At 36.2% G+C, this 18,786-nt stretch overlaps 1 protein-coding gene across 5 annotated transcripts in view; it reads left to right on the top strand.

Annotated features, from left to right (window-relative positions):
• VRK2 (VRK serine/threonine kinase 2) overlaps positions 1-18,786 on the top strand; it is a 100,757-nt gene that overhangs the window by 58,351 nt on the left and 23,620 nt on the right. For all 5 annotated transcript variants that reach the window (XM_043917946.1, XM_043917945.1, XM_043917947.1 and 2 more), the window contains one exon: positions 12,664-12,796. In XM_043917946.1, the coding sequence (XP_043773881.1) occupies positions 12,664-12,796 (133 nt within the window). The remainder of the gene's footprint in view (positions 1-12,663; positions 12,797-18,786) is intronic.

Below are 18,786 nucleotides of genomic sequence, written 5' to 3'. Positions count from 1 at the left end.
CTATATTTCAGGCTCTTTTTTTTTTTGACTATGAGGGCTACTCCATTTCTTCTAAGGGATTCTTGCCCAATAGTAGTAAATATAATGGTCATCTGTATCAAATTCACCCCTTCCCTTCCTCTTTAGTTCACTGATTCTTAAACTGTCGATGTTCACTCTTGCCATCTCCTGCTTGAGCACATCCAATTTACCTTGATTCATGGACCTAACCTGAACCATATACCTAAATCTGAAGAATTGATGCTTTTGACCTGTGGTGTTGGAGAAGACTCTTGAGAGTCTCTTGAACTGCAAGGAGAGCAAACCAGTCAATCCTAAAGGAAATCAGTTCTGAATATTCATTGGAAGGACTGATGCTGAAGCTGATGCTACAGTACTTTGGCCACCTGATGCAAAGAACTGACTCATTGGAAAAGACCCTGATTCTTGGAAAGATTGAAGGCATGAGGAAAAGGGGATGACAGAGGATGAGATGGTTGGATGGCATCACTGACTCTATGAACATGAGTTTGAGCAAGCTCTGGGAGTTGGTGATGGACAGGGAAGCCCGGCATGCTGCAGTCGGGGTCGCAAAGAGTCGGACACAACTGAGCGACTGAACTGCACTGATGGACCTGATGTTCCAGGTTCCTGTGCAATATTGTTCTTTACAGCATCAAACTTTTCTTTCACTACCAGACACATCCACAACTGAGCATCGTTTCTGCTTTGGCCCAGTCTCCCCTTCTTTCTGGAGCTATTTTTCCACTCTTTCCCAGTGCATTTTGGACACCTACTGACTTGGAGTCTCATCTTCTGGTGTCGTGTCTTTTTGCCTTTTCATACTGTTTACAGGATTCTCGAGGCAAGAATACTGGAGTGGTTTGCCATTCCCTTCTCCAGTGAATGTTTTGTCAGAACTCTGTACCATGACCTGTCCATTTTAGGTAGCTCTGCATGGCAGCGCCCATCGCTTCATCAAGTTACACAAGGCTGTAGTCCACATGATCATTTGGTTAGCTTTCTATCATTGTGGTTTTCATTCTGTAGGCTCTGGGTTTATGCAAGCTTCCTAATGGGAGGGACTGGCTGTGGCGAAAACTGGGTCTTGCTCTGGTGGGCAGACCCATACTCAATAAATCTTTAATAGAGTTGTCTGATGGGTGAGGCTGTGCTTCCTCCCTGTTAGTTGTTTGGCCTGAGGCAACCCAGTCCTGGAGTCTTTAAGCTCTGCGGTAGGGCTAATGGCAACCTCAGAGGACTTATGCCAACACATGCCTCCCAGGCCTGCTGCTGCCAGTGCCCCTGTCCCTACAGCAGAACACTGCCAACCCACACCTCCACAGGAGACCCTCAAACACTCACCAGCAGGTCTGGCTCAATCTCCTGTGGGATCACTGCTCCTTTCCCCTGGGTCCTGGTGCACGCAAGACTTTGTGCCTCCCAGAAGTCTGTTTCCCCCTGTCTTGTGAAAGTTCTGAAATCAGACCCCACCAGCCTGCTAATAATGTTTGCCTGCTTATCAACATATTGCAAAGTCTTAAGCTTCTGTTTGATTTAGACAAAGAGGAGGATTGTAAATTGGATGCAGTTCAGATTATCCTCTTTGTTTATTTTGTTTAAGGACAAACACAAGCACTTTCCTATCAATTGGAAATCAGAAAGAGAAGGTATTGTAGATTCTTTCATATAATTGAGAACTTGTGTCAGAAGAACAAATTGGAAATTGACTGTAATTGAAAAAATTTCATTTTGCAAATGTGGTGTTTTTAGCAAAGAGGCAATTGTTAACCTATGTATTATTGAGGGAATTTCCCCCCAAAGTCTGGAAAACATATTGTTATAGCCCAACCATCTTGGCTCCAATAGGCTTCCAGATATTGCTTGAAGAACCAGGTTGTAATAGGAGAGCAGGTTGGAATATAATTGGTTATAGGGTCAAAATGCTAGTATCATTAGGAAAATCCCTAAATGTAACTCAGTGTTTTGTTATGATACTTGAATTTATGGCCCCATTTCAAGGAGTCATAGACTTGGGTATCATGGAACAGTAGATGGAATGAAGAGATAGTGAAAAGGCACAGCTTTCTGCTTTTTCTTCACATGATAACTTCATGGATGTGTCTTTAAGTCTCTTAATCACAGTGAACATTAAATATAAAGGAAAAAAAGATAAAATTCCAGTAAGTAGTTGTGAGATATAAGAGGAGAAAAAAACCCAACATATAAAGTATATGTAAACAGTATGTAAGATCAAACTGTACTTTTGAAAAATATACCTTAATATTTATTCTAATAAATCCCATGTTTGAAAAGTAACCTGGCACCTTTTAAAAGTCGTATTCTATTGTCTGGGCTGTTATTAATAGGACACAGTGTCATCTGCAGTGTTGTGTTAATGGCAACAGGAGGATAGGGAAGTTGAGGAAAAACAAAAAAGTACCGTATAATAAAAGAATAAAAAGAGCAGATTTATATCAAAATGTAGTAGCATCTATGAGGCTGCATATAGGTTTCTGGTAGATATGAATGACTTCTGTGAACATAAACATGCTGCTTATTCATTCCATGCTTCATTCCCCTTTTGGCATGTAGTGGTTTCCATTAGTCAGTAAGCATTTAGTTTATTGTGAAGATTTTCACATTATGATATCTTGTTGAGAGAATAGGAAAATATTATGTGCTATTCAAATAAGATAAATGCTGTCTTTTTTTTTTATAAGAGCCTGTAAAGTTGCTGAATAAGTCTATATATTTTCTTACAGTTTTGAAAGCGTTTTCTAAATTGCCATTAAACAAAGTCATGAATAGTGACTATCTCCCTCCATAGTATAATTTCCATCAGTCTCTGATGAGAGTTTAAGACACATTTCTTGCTACAACAGGATATGCTACTTAAAAGACTTTAATTGTATAAAATAGTCTAAATTATGATAAGGTGATTAGATTTTACAATAGGAGAGATTTAAGTTCTTGAAAACTGAATCACATTTTGGGGCTGTATCCACATCTCTTTAATGTGAATCTGCAAAGTGGGGGTTAAGTCGTAATATGATTTAGTGAGTGGTCACATCTCAATGAGCAATGGCATTTGTCCACATTAACATCTTTTTTCTGTCCCAGCTCTGTTGTCTCTTGCACCCACTTCTCCAGCTCACACTTTGCTGTCTGTCATGCAGATGTTGAAAAATGCTTCCATATGAGCTGTTCTGGCTGCCTGGTACTTAGGTTTCCTGGTTGCTTGAGGAGTAGGAAGGCAGCAGATTTGACTCTTGATGGGAAGGGGGTCCTTTATGTTTTCCATCATCTGTGAATCTCTCACTCAGTTCTGCATAAACTGAGAGAAGCAGAAACTAGTGGCATTAGTGTGTTAGCCATCAGTCAGCCAGTTTGCTTTTGATAGAAAGATGAGTAAATCATTATCTTTCTGAATCTTCTCTTCTGCCTCCTTTTCTCTTTTTGCCAAGTCATTGAATCCTCACTCAACTAGCCACACTGTTTCTAGAGTTACTTTTGACTCAGTCCTCTTACTGTTCTCTTTTTTGTCTTCTTTCTTTGTTCACTGGTGCCCTACTCCAGCCTCTCACTGTCTCTTGCCTGGACTGTTATCTTATTTTCTTAAATGGATTCTCTGCTTTCATTTCCCCATTATGTTGCTGCCAGAGCTGATAATATTATTCCTTGCCAAAAAAACTTTGGTGACATCTTTCTGCATGCAGAAATTGTGTCCCGGCTTCTTAGCATGGTTTTCAAAGCTTCCTATAAACTCATTATAACTGTTTTTCTCTTTTTTTCTCCTGGGTTATAATGTGTTTCTAATAGCCTCTACACTCCCAGAAGACACTGATCCAGCCCTGGTTTTCCTTGTTTTATTTCCTCTTCCCTATCTCCATTCGTAAAAATCTTAGATATTTTTCAAGGCCCATCTCAGTGTCACTTTGTTTTTTGAGTTCCCAATTAGGAGATAACCTGTCTCTACCCCTACTCTAAAATATTATTATTTTAAAATCTGTTAGGCTTTTTTCAGAGTAGATGTTACTTCTAGATGTGCTGGTGTCATCTCTCCTTCCTCTATGTGGGGCATTGGAAAAATCTCAGTATTCTGGTTAAGCTGATTTAGATTCTGATCTCAACTTTGCCAGTTGCTGTAGGTTTATTTGTTTTGCACAGAGAACCTAAATTCACTCATTGTCTTTTCTCATCCTCAAGGTATCTTAAAATAGTTTGCTCTTAGGGTCATGAGGGTTAAATAATTTGACTTCTGTAAAGCACATATTGCCTTTGCATAGCAAGTATTCAATCATATGCATTCATTTTGTTTTTCTTTCCTTTTAAAAATGTATGATTCTTCATATTTGATCATGCTTGGCACTCAGGTGGCTGTTGAAAGGGATTTACTTCTATTTGCCCAATTATTACTATCAAGTCAGATCAATAAAATTTCATTTAAGCTTCCTATGCAGAAGACCTCGGAGTAGGTGCTATCATGGATAGAAAAATGTATATATCATTATCATTGTCCTGTAGGAGTTTATAGCCTATACATGTGGAACCAAGGCATAAATAAAAGCTAAATATCTTTGTACATTTTTAAATAGTAAATCCATATGAACACAAATGAAAACCCAATGAGTTGCCTTGTGTTTAAAAGGGTCTACTTACCAGAATAGGATTCAGGTATGAGTGGTGGATCTAGGAAGTGTGAGGTGTCAATCCAGGAGGTAGTAGGAAGTGGAGAAGAGCCCTTGGGGTGTCCCTGGAGGGGTGCCGAACTGAAGACAAAGGCCCTTCCGGTGTGATTCACTGCAAGGAAAAGTTATCACACGCTGCTCTTTAATCATTCCTTTCTCTGGTCCATTTGGAAAAACTTTGTTATAAGTGTTATAAGATCCCATAAGCATAAGAAAGCAAGGACAGGGAAGGAAAGATTTAGTTAAATGTAGAACTTGAGAACCTGGCCTCAACTGTACAGTCCATGGAATTCTCCAGAACAGAATACTGGAGTGGGTAACCTTTCCCTTCTCCAAGGGATCTTCCCAAAACAGGGATCAAACCCAGGTCTCCCACAATGCAGGTGGATTTTTTATCATCTGAGCCACCAGGGAAGCCCAAGAATTACTGGAGTGGGTAGCCTATCCCTTTTCCAGGGGATCTTCCTGACCGAGGAATTAAACTGGGATTTCCTGCACTGCAGGTGTATTCTTTACCAGCTGAGCTATCAAGGAAACCCGAACCTAGCACTATGGTTATAAATTTGGCTAGGTAAAATAGGAAGTTGATTTTTGAGGCAGATCTATTTAGTATAGGAAAAGTTATGATTTTCATGGTCATCAAAGGCTAATTTGTTTTTCATCTTTATTAGTTTAGTGCTTTTAATCAGGGCTGTAATTTACTATCTGTGTCAAATTCACTTTTCAGAGACACAGATGAGGAGACAGCATTAGGAGTGCAAGCTCTTTATTGAGGGGAGGGAGTATAGTACCTGTATAAGAGAAAGGCGCTAGCAGTAAAGAACCCGCCTGCCAGTGCAGGAGACATAAGAGACACAGGTTCAATCCCTGCATCTGAAATATCCCCTGGAGGAAGGCGTGGCAATCCACTCCAGTATTCTTGCCTGGAGAATCAGATGGACAGAGGAGCCTGGTGGGCTGCAGTCCATAGGATCGCAAAGAGCCAGACACAACTGAAGTGACTTAGCACAATAGAAAGATAAAAGGAGAGGAAGCAGGTTTGGACAAGGAAAGCTTTCAGAGTGGGATGTTGTAATGACACCTATGAAAGAAAAGGAGACGGGAAGATTGGGCAGGGAGAGCTCAGACTGTGATACATTCCGACAAAATCTCAGCCAATTAGGGAGCACCAGAGCTAACGGGTCCCCTTTGAAGAGTCTCCAGTTGAGTAAAAATGGCCACACAGCTGTCCCGCCATGATCATTCTTTAGTAGGAGCTGCCAGGGGAGAGAGTGGCTTTGGCTCACATGCTGTGCTGGTTCCTAGTGGCGCTGCCTCTGGAGGTTGTCAGATGATTGCACTCCTCACAGGTGAAAGCCCAGTTCTTTCTTAATGAGGTTGTGTCTCCATGGCTACTACACTACCTTTTTAATAATAAAATAATTGAAAATCCTTGAAAGCATTAGTATAGATTAGGTGTTTTTTGAGGGGGGGGACAGCCGAAAAATTCACTGAAACAATAAAATGTTTTGTAGAAGCTGAATTTAATGAGTGTTGGATGACTTGCATTATTTGGGTGTATCATATTATTGTTCATCTGTTAAATACATTTTCCCTACCTGTCTCACAAAGTTGTAAGAGAACAAAACAAAACTGTATAACATACAAGGGAATCCCCATTAAGGCTATTAGCTGATTTTTCAGCAAAATCTCTGTGGGCCAAAAGGGAATGGCAGGATGTATTAAAAGTGATGAAAGGGAAGAACCAACAACCAAGATTACTCTACCTAACAAGAATCTCATAGGAATATAATTGCTTTACAATGCTATATTATCTTCTGCTGTACAATGAAGTGAATCAGCTCTATGTATAAATATATCTCCTCCGTCTTGGACCTCCATCCCACCCTTTCTCCATCACACCCATCTAGGTCACCACCGAGCACCAAGCTGAGTGTCTTGTGTTTTTTTAAAGGTTCCCACTAGCTATCTGTTTTACACATGTCGATCCTAATTTCTCAGTTCATCCCGCTATCCCCTTCCCTGTCTGCCATGTGCTTACACGTCTGTTCTCTACATCTGTCTCTATTCCTACCCTGGAAATAGTTTCATCAGCACTGTTTTTGTAGATTGCACATGTATGTATTAATATAAGATACTTGTTTCTCTCTTTCCAACTTACTTCACCCTGTATGACAAACTCTAGGTCCATTCATGTCTCTACATGTCTTTATTGTTTCTTTTGGTGGCTGAGTAATACTCCATTGTATATGTGTACCACATCTTTATCTGTTCATCTTTAGATGGATATTTAGATTGTTTCCTTGGCCTAGCTCTTGTAAATAGTGTTGCTATGAACACTGGGGTACATGTGTCATTTTGAATTATGGTTTTTCAAGGTATATGCCCAGTAGTGGGATTGCTGGGTTATGTGGTAGTTCTATTTTTAGTTTTTTAAGGAACCTCCGTACTGTTCTCTACAGTGACTGTATCGATCTACATTTCCACCAGCAGTGCAAGAGGGTTCCCTTTTCTTCACACCCTGTCCAGCATTTTATTGTTTGTAGATTTTTTGATGATGGCCATTTTGACCAGTGCGAGGTGATACTTCATTGTAGTTTTGATTGGTATTTTTCTATTAATTGGGCTTCCTTTGTGGCTCAGCTGGTAAAGAATCCGCCTGCAATGAGGGTGACCTGGGTTTGATCCTTGGGTTGGGAAGATAACCTGGAGAAGAGAAAAGCTACCCACTCCAGTATTCTGGCCTGGAGAATTCCATGGACTGTATAGATTTTGTACATTTTGTATATTATTTATAAATTCCATGGACTGGTTGTAGATTTTTTGATGATAGCCATTCTGACCAGTTTGAAGTGATACCTCTTTGTAGTTTTGATTTGTATTTTTCTAATAATTAATGATGTTGAGCATCTTTTCATGTGCCTTTGCCATCTGTATTTCTTCATTGAAGAGATGCCTATGTAGATCTTAGGCCTATTTTTTGCTTGGGTTGTTTGTTTTTTGTGTTGATCTCTATGTGCGTGCTGTATGCTGAGCTCTTTAGTTCTTTAGTTCTCCCCAACTCTTTGCAACCCCTGGTCTGTAGCCCACCAGGCTCATCTGTCCATGGGATTCTCCAGGCAAGAATACTGGAGTGGGTTTCCATGCCCTCCTCCAAGGGATCTTTCCAACCCAGGGTTCAAGCCCATGTCTCTTAAAAGTCTCCTGCATTGGCAGGTGGCTTCTTTACCACTTGTGCCACCCGGGAAGCTTTTGTGTATTGAGCTCCATGAGTTGTTTGTATATTTTTGAGATTAATCCTTTGTCCGTTGCTTCATTTGCAAATATTTTCTCCCATTCTAAGGGTTATGTTTTCCTCTTGTTTATGGTTTCCTTTGCTGTGCAAAATATTCTAAGTTTTATTAGGTCCCATTTGTTTATTTTTGTAGGTCAAAAAAGATCTTGCTGTGGTTTATGTCAAAGTGTTTTTCCTATGTTTTCCTCTAAGAGTTATATAATGTTTGGTCTTACGCTTAGGTCTTTAATGCATTTTCAGACATTTTTGCCTCCTTTGTCATAGATTAGGTGACCATGAGTGCCTGGGTTTTTTATCCTGTGCCATTAGTCTACATTTCTGTTTCTGTGCCAATACTATACTATCTTGGTTACTGTAGCTTTGTATTATAGTTCAAAATTGGGGAGCCTGATTCCTCTGACTCTGTTTTTCTTTTTCAATATTGCTTTGGCTATTTGGTGTCTTTTGTGTTTCCATAAAAATTGTAAAATTTTTCTTCTAATTCTGTGAAGAATGCCGTTAGTACTTTAATAGGGATTGCATTGAATCTATAGATTGCTTTGAGTAGTACATTCATTTTGACAGTGTTGATTCTTCCAATCCAAGAACATGGTATATTTGTCCATCTGTTTGTGTCATTTTTGATTTCTTTTATCAGTGTTTTATAGTTTTCTTGAATATAGTTCTTTTGCTTCCTTCGGTAGATTTATTCCTAAATATTTTATTCTTTTTGTTGCAGTAGTGAATGGAATTGTTCCCTTAATTTCTCTTTCTGATCTTCCATTGTTATTGTATAGGAATGCAAGACATTTCTGTGCGTTTTGTATCCTGCAACTTTACCAAATTCATTGGTTAGTTCTAGTAGTTTTCTAGTGGCATCTTTAGGATTGTCTATGTACAGTATCATGTCATCTGCCAATAGTAACAGTTTTATTTCTAATTTTCCAGTTTATATTCCTTTTATTTCTGTTTCTTCTCTGATTGCCATGACTAGGACTCCTAAAACTATGTTGAATATGAGTGGCAAGAGTGGACATCCTTGTCTTATTCCTGATCCTAGTGGAAATGCCTTCAGTTTTTCACCATTGAGAATGATGTTTGCTGTGGGTTTGTCATATATGGCCTTTATTATGTTGGGGTATATCCCCTCTGTGCCCACTTACTGGAGAGTTTTCATTATAAATGTGTGTTAAGTTTTGTCAGAAGTTTTTCCTGCATCTGTTGAGAAGATCATTTTTTTATTTTCTAATTTGTTAATATGGTGTTAACATTGATTGCTTTGTGTATATTGAAGAATCCTTGCATTCCTGGGATAGATTTCACTTGATCATGGTGTATGATCCTTTTAATGTGCTCTTGGATTCTGTCTGCTAATATTTTGTTGAGAATTTTTGTGTCTTATGTTCATCAGTGATACTGGTCTGTAATTTTCTTTTTTCGTGATATCTTTGTCTGGTTTTGGTGTCCGGCTAATGGTGGCCTCACAGAATGAATTTGAGAGTGTTCCTCCCTCTGTAATTTTTTGGAAGAGTTTGAGAGGGATTGGTGTTAGCTCTTAAAATGTTTGATAGAATTTACCTGTGAAGCCATCTGGTCCTGGACTGTTGTTTCTTAGATTTTTAATTATAGTTTCAATTTCATTACTTGTGACTGGTCTCTTCACATTTTCTAATTCTTCCTGGTTCCGTCTTGAAAAGTTGTACCTTTCCATTAATTTGTCTGTTTCTTCCAGGTTGTCCATTTTACTGGCAGATAGTTGCTTTTAGTAGTCTCTTATGATCCTTTGTATTTCTGCAGTGTCAGTTCTAATTTCTTTTTCATTTCTAATTTTATTGATTTGAGTCCTCTCCCTTTTTTTCTTGATAGTTTGGCCAAAAGTTTATCAATTTTGTTTATCTTCTCTAAGGACCAACTTTGAGTTTTATTGACCTTTGCTCTTGTTTTCTTCATTTCTGTTTATTTCTGCTCTGATCATTATGATTTCTTCTACTGACTTTGGGTTTTGTCTCTTCATCTTTTTCTGGTTGCTTTAGGTGTAGGCTAGATTGTTTATTTGAGATGTTTCTTGAAATGAGATTGAATTGCTATAAACTTCCCTTTTATAACTGCTTTTGCTACACCCCATAGGTTTGGATCATTGTGTTTTTGTTGTCATTTTTTTCTATGTAGTTTTTTTATTTCCTCTTTAATTTCTTCAGTGATCTCTTGGTTATTTAATGGTGCATGTTTTTTTGCCATGTGTTTGTGATTTTTTTATAGGTTGTTTTTTCCCTGTAATTGATTTCTAATCTCATAGCATTATGGAAAAGATATTTGATGCGATTTCAATTTTCTTAAACTTTCTAAGGCTTGATTTGTGACCCAGTGTGTGATCTATGCTGGAGAATGTTCTGTGTGCACTGGAGAAAAAGTGTACTCTGCTGCTTTCGGGTGGAATGTCCTATGAATATCAGTTAAATCTATCTGGTCTATTGTGTCATTTAAAGCTTGTGTTTTCTTTTTTGTTTTTTCTTTCTGGATGATCTGTCCATGTATTTTCTGTCCACTCATGTAAGTGGGGTCTTAAAGTCCCCCACTATTAATGTGTTATTGTCAATTTCCCCTTTTATAGCTGTTAGCATTTGCCTTATGTATTAAGGTGCTCCTATGTTTGGTGCATAAATATTTATAATTTTTGTTTCTTCTTGGATTGATCCCTTGATCATTATGTGATGTCCTTCCTTATCTCTAGTAACAGTCTTTACTTTGTAAAGTCTTTTTTATCTGGTACAAGTATTGCTACTCCAGCTTTCCTCTGATTTCCATTTGCATGGTTTATCTATTTATATCCCCTCACTTTCAGGTTGTATGTGTCCCTAGATCTGAAGTGGATATCTTGTATACATACAGGACTTGTTTTTGTGTCCATTCAGCCAGTCTATGTGTTTTGGTTGGAGCATTTAGTTCATTTACATTTAAGGTATTTATCACTGTGTATGTTCCTATAGCCATTTTCTTAATTGTTTTTGGTTTGTTTTTGAGGGTCTTTTTCTTCTCTGTGTTTCCCACCTAGAGAAGTTCCTTTAGCATTTGTTGTAAAGCTGGTCTGGTGGTGCTGAATTCTCTTAGCTTTTTTTCATCTGTAAAGCTTTTGATATCTCTGTTGAACTAAATGAGATCCTTTCCATTTGCTATCAATATCTATGTTCTCAGGATGTCTACTTTGCAAAGTGAAGTCTATTTAGTCCTCAAATAAAGATAAAAATGCATCATAAATAGTGAAAGCAAGCAACCAGTTTTACATCTGATTCTGAAGTGCTGTTACTTTGGGCAGTTACTCCTGAAGCCATGTTGAGAAATGGCATCTGTGAGTGAGAGACAAAACTGAAATACCATGTTTTCATACAATCTAGCAAGCTGTGTTCCGCAGCAAATGAAGGAAACTGTGTTGTTTATATATTGAAGTTCAGAATATCTTCTACTTACGCTGTCCTGAAACCAACAACTTCAATTAAAATTTAATTTTCTTTTAATAGGTATCTTTTAAAATTCCATTTGTATTATAATATTAGTACTTTATTGTCTTAAAGCTGAACATTGTGAAGTGTTGCCTTATTCCCTCAATTTTAAAGAAATACATGTGAAACAATCCATTTTGAAAGTTGAAGCTGCTTTCTTTTTCAGTGGTTTAGAGGGGAGAGGATCATGGTAACATGTAGGTAGAAAGTGTAATATTCTGACTGTGCATGCATGCTGTCACTTCAGTTGTGTATGACTCTTAGCACCACTGTGACCTGTAGCCTGCCAGGCACCTCTGTCTGTGGGATTTTTCCAGGCAAGAACACTAGAGGGGGTTGCCATTCCCTTCTCCAGGGGATCTTCCCAACCCATGGATTGAACCCAGGTCTTCTGCATTGCAGACTGACTCTTCACCGTCTGATATATGTTAGAATAAACGTCTAATCATAACACTTCCCTACTCAGTGTATGCTTTATCTGTAAAACTACTTCTCTCCTCCCTTCTTTTTCTCTCCGAAAGTAACCTTAGGAAAATTCATTTGAATTGCTATCTGACTTTTCAACAATCTATATTCTGTTTGGATACCCTGCTTAGATTCTGACTGACTTTCAAAGATAACAGTCATGATATGGATTGGTCTGAAAGACCAAAAGTACTGCATTGATGTTCCATTCTTAAATACGGACAACATGATGCTGGGTATTTTTTTTTTTTTTTTAATTTTGACAGTCATTATCCCTTATAGTCTGTTCACTGTTTTTATGCTTCCTGTTAATGGAGATTCCTGTAATATTAGCTTACTATTTTTAGATTGTTCTCCTCTCCCCTCCCTGTTGAAATAGTTTTATGTTACAAGGAGGGGTTACTAAGAAAAAAAAGGCTGATCCTCATAAGCTGTATGAATACAGATAAAAAGACATATTGTGGTTTATGACATCTACATGCCCACCTAGAGGGAAGGGAATTTAAGAGCAGCATAAAAAGAATGAAAATCTAAGTCAACTCAGAAACAAGATATGCCTATGTTGAAGTAAGGATTTAAGTTAGAAAGTTCATTGTTATGGCCCCCAGTTGTATCTATTTTATCTGAAGGCACCATTTGGTTTAATAAAATACAGATCTGAGGTTCTCTTAACCTATCAGTTTCTTAAGACTTAATTATAAAGGTTAACTTTTCAAAGGACAAAAACATTATTCATTTGTCTGTTCACGTCTTCCAGGTTTATCTTGCAGATTATGGACTTTCCTACAGATATTGTCCCAATGGGAACCACAAACAGTATCAGGAAAATCCAAAAAAAGGCCATAATGGGACAATAGAGTTTACCAGCTTGGATGCCCACAAGGGAGTAGGTAGGTTTCTTTTTTTTTATTTCACAATAATTAGAACAAAGTCTTAAGGCTCCATGAAATGACCTTTTTGCCTGGTCAGTTTGAAGAATGAGAACATTGGTGAGATTTTTTTATCAAAAGTAATGAATTCCTGTATGTCAACAAATGTTCTTCTAACTGAGAGAAGAGATACAGACTTTTGACAAGTGAAAAAAGAGTAAAAGATGTCAAGTAAGCAAAATTTGATGCTCATTTGGAGCAGCCTAAGGTACAAGTTTGTTTACATCAAACTTGAAAGTCAACAACTGAATTTTTATGCTTTAGAAACTCTTTTGGATTTGGTGCAGGTACATGTGTGAAGAATGATTCCTGTTTTTCATTGTGCTCTTGTCAGAGCTTTAGCAGATAACCATCTCAACAATAAGGAAGTCTTTTCTGAAACTATGAAGTGTTAACTTGTGGAAATCTCTCCTAGTCACCTTTCATATATCTTACTTATTTAAACTCACTTTGATGGTATTGGAAACACATTTGCAGGTAAATTACATACATAGTCCTTTTATTGGATATTGATTGTACTGCCTTGCATTCCAAGGCAGACTTAATTCAACAATTCCCTAATTAGTTAAAGTCATAACCTATGTCTTGTATTCATTTACCATTAATTAAACCTTAGCTGTTTATTACACTGCAGTCCAAATCCAATAGCCGACCCAGAAAGCCATGGAAAAGGAAGTAGGAGGTCAATATTGAAAATATATGGTGTGGAGTCCCCACTGATGGTTGCTTTGTTCACAATCAATATGGTCAATGCAACTGTACTTTCTTAGTTGCTCTGTCAGCAAGACAAAAAGTCAATTCTAATGTTATGCTAGTAAAAAAAAAAAAAATGGTGACTATTGAAAAACTTTGGCTTTCAAAATTATATTATTCATAAACTTTGTTCACAAAAGTATTTTCAAATACACTAAACCACACAAATAATTTTTAAACAGCTTCAAACGGACCACATTTTCACTAAAAGGCAGTTAGACATTTGCACTTGTTAATGGCTGTTGAACTGTTACCCTAAACTGATACTTTCTAATGAGTTTTTGTTGGTGCAAACAACTGTATATTATTGCCTTTTCTATTAAAAGGACCAATGACCATGTAATGTAGAGGGTCTTGATAATTTTCGAGGGCAATTAAAACCCACTCTAGTTTAAGGTAGGCCACTGAAAAAGTGAAACAAGTGGGTCAGTTGTATACCTTCTTCCTTTTAGGAAGAATCATAGGTTAAATTTTTGGGGTTGGAAATTGGCTTATATAACTACTAATCAGAGTAAGAGAAATCACTGCATTTTTTTTCAAAGATAGTTTGGTTAAAAAAGTAATGGTTTCACTCAGAAATTTAATAATATTTTATTACTTTTCACCATTAGCATTGTTAATGAATCAATGGGCATTTTAAAAATATATATTAATGGGACATTGGCTTTAATTAAGGGCTTCCCTGGTGACTCAGACAGTAAAGAATCCACCTGCAGTGCAGGAGACCTGGGTTCAATCCCTGGGTTGGGAAGATCCTCTGGAGAAGGGAGTGGCAGCCCTCTCCAGTGTTCTTGCCTGGAGAACCCCATGGACAGAGGAGCCTGGTGGGCTACAGTCCATGGGGTCGCAAAGATTCAGACAAGACTAAGTGATTAAGCACAAGGAATGTAAAAGTCAAATGTTCATTGATAGTGTTTTGGGTTTTTTTAATTTAAAGTTCTCAGTGAATTTTGTTCTTCACTATTGCAATATGTATTAGTATGAAAGAGTATTTAGAAACCTGAAAGTACTTTTTGATAGTAGTATAACTGGAAATTCATCATACAAATTCTTAAGCATTGGTCCAATTACATTATTGACGATGTTAACTTATGATTGGGCCACTAAGTTCAACCAATAGCTCTAATACTGATATGAATAGATTTGACCATTATAAATATAACTGTGATTGTGGAATGGGAAAGTAGAGTTGATGGATGTTGATCTGATCACTGTTTGGACTGTGGTAATTCTGAAAGTCCTCCTCAGTTATTCCATAGTTTAGGTAAATATTTTCATTATGCTACCTTCGTGAAAGATTTGAACAATATTTTATTCTGTAGCGTATTTAAGTTTTTGCTCCCTAAATAATAATACATGTTGATGAGCTGGGTAGATTTCACCATGTTAGGTCTTTGGAGAGAAGAATGAACTGAGAATAGTGATAGAAAGACATTACCTCTTTGGGAAGGCTGCTCAGGATGGAGCCTCCACTACATATTTTTGGTATTTGCTGAAAAGTTATAAGCTGGAGTGAATATTCATTTTTACCACAGGTTTAAAAAGATTTCTATAAAAATTATATTCCCTTAATGCATTACAAATAGAGTGTAAAGTTCTCACCATTTCTGTATTTACATATAGATATACATATATATGCATATGCCTTCACATATATATATACACACATATATACTTCCACACATAGATGCATAGATGTGTATGTACACACATTTGCTGAAATTTTAACATGCAGTTTAGTATGAAAACTGAAAGGTTTGGTATCCTCAAATATTTGAATACTATTCATTCCTAATGTTTTAGATTTAATTTTCCAAAATAAAACATTTCACTTTAGGATTTTATTAGAAATGGAATAATCATTTAGTCCCATCTAGAAACTAGTATAAACAAGGCCATAAATCCTGTAGGTAAATGCAGAAGGTCAGATTCATAAATATTAATGTGTTTACTTTCAGTATACATTATGTAGTTTAATCTCAGAAAAATCTTTTCTATACCAGTGCAGCTATGAGATCAAATAAATACTGAGACAGATAATGCAAGGGAAAACATAAAGAGCAAAACAAGTTATCACTAGGAAATAGAATCTCTAGTTGTCAGAGCATTTGTTACGTTTTAGGTTTATCTTGGCTTGATCAGGCCCTGGGAAATATCCAGCCTTCAATGTAAGACTGACTTATGGATTAGACACTTAACAGATATATTGCTAACCTGGTCAGACTGTCTGGTCTGTTACCTTTGTAGTGGTTATTCAGAAACTGAAGCTAACTCTCATGTTTCTGTGGATTATTAATAGTTGGGTTTTCATAATGAAGGAATTTGTATAAGGTGCCAGTCATCAGTTTTACGTAAGCGTTTTTAGTTCAACTGTGTAAAAGGAGGGTAGCTTGTATTATTATAAGTAAAAGTATGAATAGAGGTATATAAAAGTGAATGAACAGATGGGTGAATGGATAGATAACTATTCTTGAGCTATTGTACATATGTATATATCTGTATTTTTTCAAATTGCAATTATTCTTCCAAACTCAATTCTCTTATATGACCTAGAAGTGTTTTGTGAGTGGCTGAAGTGCTTCATTTAGTGTAAAATTAGAGTAATACATGTTGGGCTTATCTCATCTATTATTAATCTCTTATTCATAGAAACCAACATGTATAAACATTGACATATTTTTGGGCTTGTTGCCTGATAATTAAAGAGAATTATATCTGTGTCAAATACACTATTTTAAAATTTGTTACATTCTTAGTAATGTTAAAAAGCAATATTGGGATCAATGTGTGGTATGGATTTTTGTAGATTTTTCTGCTCACTGAGGCATGCAGTCAATACTTAATTTCTCTAGAGATATACTGCATTTAACATATTGAGCTTTTTTAAATACTTCAGACCTGTGCATTGAGTGTATAATACCTGTTTTAATTTGACATCATTGATGACCATACAATGTGATATCTAGATTGCATTTTAAATGTCCATTTGTTTATATGATATATTCAGTATCAAGGAAAGAGCTATACTGCATACTTTAAAACATTTCTGCCAGTTGCTACAGTTTATGAAATCCAAGTCTTGTGTTATTTCCTGCATGGCTGCATTTCACTCTAATATAGCACTCCAACTTACAAAATATATGTGAGATACACTGCGAATGTGTTTTCATCCTACCAAACTTGGGGAAATGACATGGTTTACACAATATTTAACTTCCTAAACAATAATTCAAAAAAGGGAACCTATTTTTCAATTATAAGATATTAAGGTAAACCTTCAAGTTACTATTGAATCTACTAGTAGTCAGAAAAACATACTGTTGATTTTTATTTTTAAGTAAATTTCACTGCTATAAATACTCCTTGGTTGATGTATAAATAAATTTTAATGAAGGCACTATTCCCTCTATGTGGCATAACCCAATTTTGACATTTAGACAAGACTTTCAAAGTCTTGGCATAGATATTAAACTGTTTGGTTGGGTTAAGAATACACATTGGCCAAATGTAAGATACCTTTGCTCTGTTGAATAACTTCTGAGATCACACAGTAGTGTTTCATCAAAAACTAAGGCTTAGGATTTAAAAGGTACTGAAGAAATGAGAGACCTGATTTTATTTATTTGAAATGTGACACATTGCATTCTACCTTCCTAATATCCTAATTGCAGTAAATTGGAGCCACCTTAAAGTTCCCTAGCTCTTTATATATCTGAATTGGAAAAACTACTAAATAACATAGGTTAAAAAATAAATAAAAAATAACATAGGTTACTAGTTAGAAAAACAAGAGTAACATTTAAATTTGTTCTGCAGATAGTCACAATTCACTTTTCAGGTGAGCATCTTACTCAGATGTTTTCTGCTTTCCTATTGTCATTTCTGAATATATTAACTAGTATTTTGAGCAATTAAACCCTGTTTGCTTAAGGCAGAAGTTTCAAGGTTCATTTTATTATTTCCTACAAAAACTTGTTTTTCCTCCTACTTTATAATGTTACTCTATATAAGAAAAAAAATGTTTTCTATACAAAAAACATGTTAGGCAAATAATCAGATCCATTTGGAGATTAACACTGATATTTTTCTTTTTCTCCCAATTCTTTCATTCCATTTGATGAATCTCACCCAGATAATTTTACTGCAGTTTTTCTTTATAGTAAGGACCAGTTCTCCAGTGTGATTTCTTTGTTGTTTCTGTTCCAGCTTGGAAGAACCATTTAACATTTTATAAATTAATGTTTTAATTAGACAGTCTTTTTCATCAGAATGAAGTAGTTTTAAACAAATAGTTTCATGAAAGGTTGGTTGCATGAAAAATTTTGTTAGTGCTGCAGCTTAGACCTCAGGATCTGCTGCTTATTTCTTCCTTGGCAGTATACCTGTCTTTGGTCAGTATATCTTTTGGTGTTTTAAGTTAAAATGCCTGCTTCAAATACTTCCCTAACTGTAGAAGCAGTATATGTAATGTTGTCTAAATGGTGTTAAAACTAACAAGGGAGGCAAAGTAATTGGCAGATTGGAGTGTTGGCTTTGGATTCTGAACACTTTGGATTTCAGTGCAGAGCTCTGAATTTTTGCTCTGTGATACCGAGCAAGTTATTTAACCTCTCTGAGACTGTTTTCTTCTTTGTCAGCAGGGATAATGATACTTACCTCATGTTATTGTTAGGATGATTAAATAAGATAATATAAAAGCAGTTAGAGTGTCTGGCACAGTAGCAGCTTCATAAATCACATGGATTGTTTTTATTTTAATTATGTATTCTAGTGTCAGCTGTTTCTGGTATCTGCTTTCTAGGGAAATAGAATTCAAGTCCCACTCCACCTGTGCATTTTTTGGGGGGATTTCTGTTGGCAATAATCATTTAGAAATGTTGAGCAACCGAAAGCACCACCATATTAAAAAGCAAAGTAAAAATTGGATGCTAAATTATATTTAGATAGTGACATGAGAATATAGAAGAAAAATATTAATAACTAAATTTTCCTATATTTCCAAGCAGTAATACCATAAGTAAAAGTATGACTTTACATATAGGAAATATATATGGAAATATGCTGTTAATGATTATATTAATTATCAAGTGCAACTGATAAACTTTATGTATTATAATAAGTTATACAGAAATAAATATTATACAGAAATAAAATAATCTATAACATATGTTTCAGCTTTCAAATTAGAAAATATTTTC

This window comes from Cervus elaphus, chromosome 11 (assembly GCF_910594005.1).
Source record: "Cervus elaphus chromosome 11, mCerEla1.1, whole genome shotgun sequence".
In the NCBI taxonomy this organism is placed as follows: Eukaryota; Metazoa; Chordata; class Mammalia; order Artiodactyla; family Cervidae; genus Cervus; species Cervus elaphus.
This window is presented reverse-complemented; position numbering and strand designations above follow the sequence as displayed.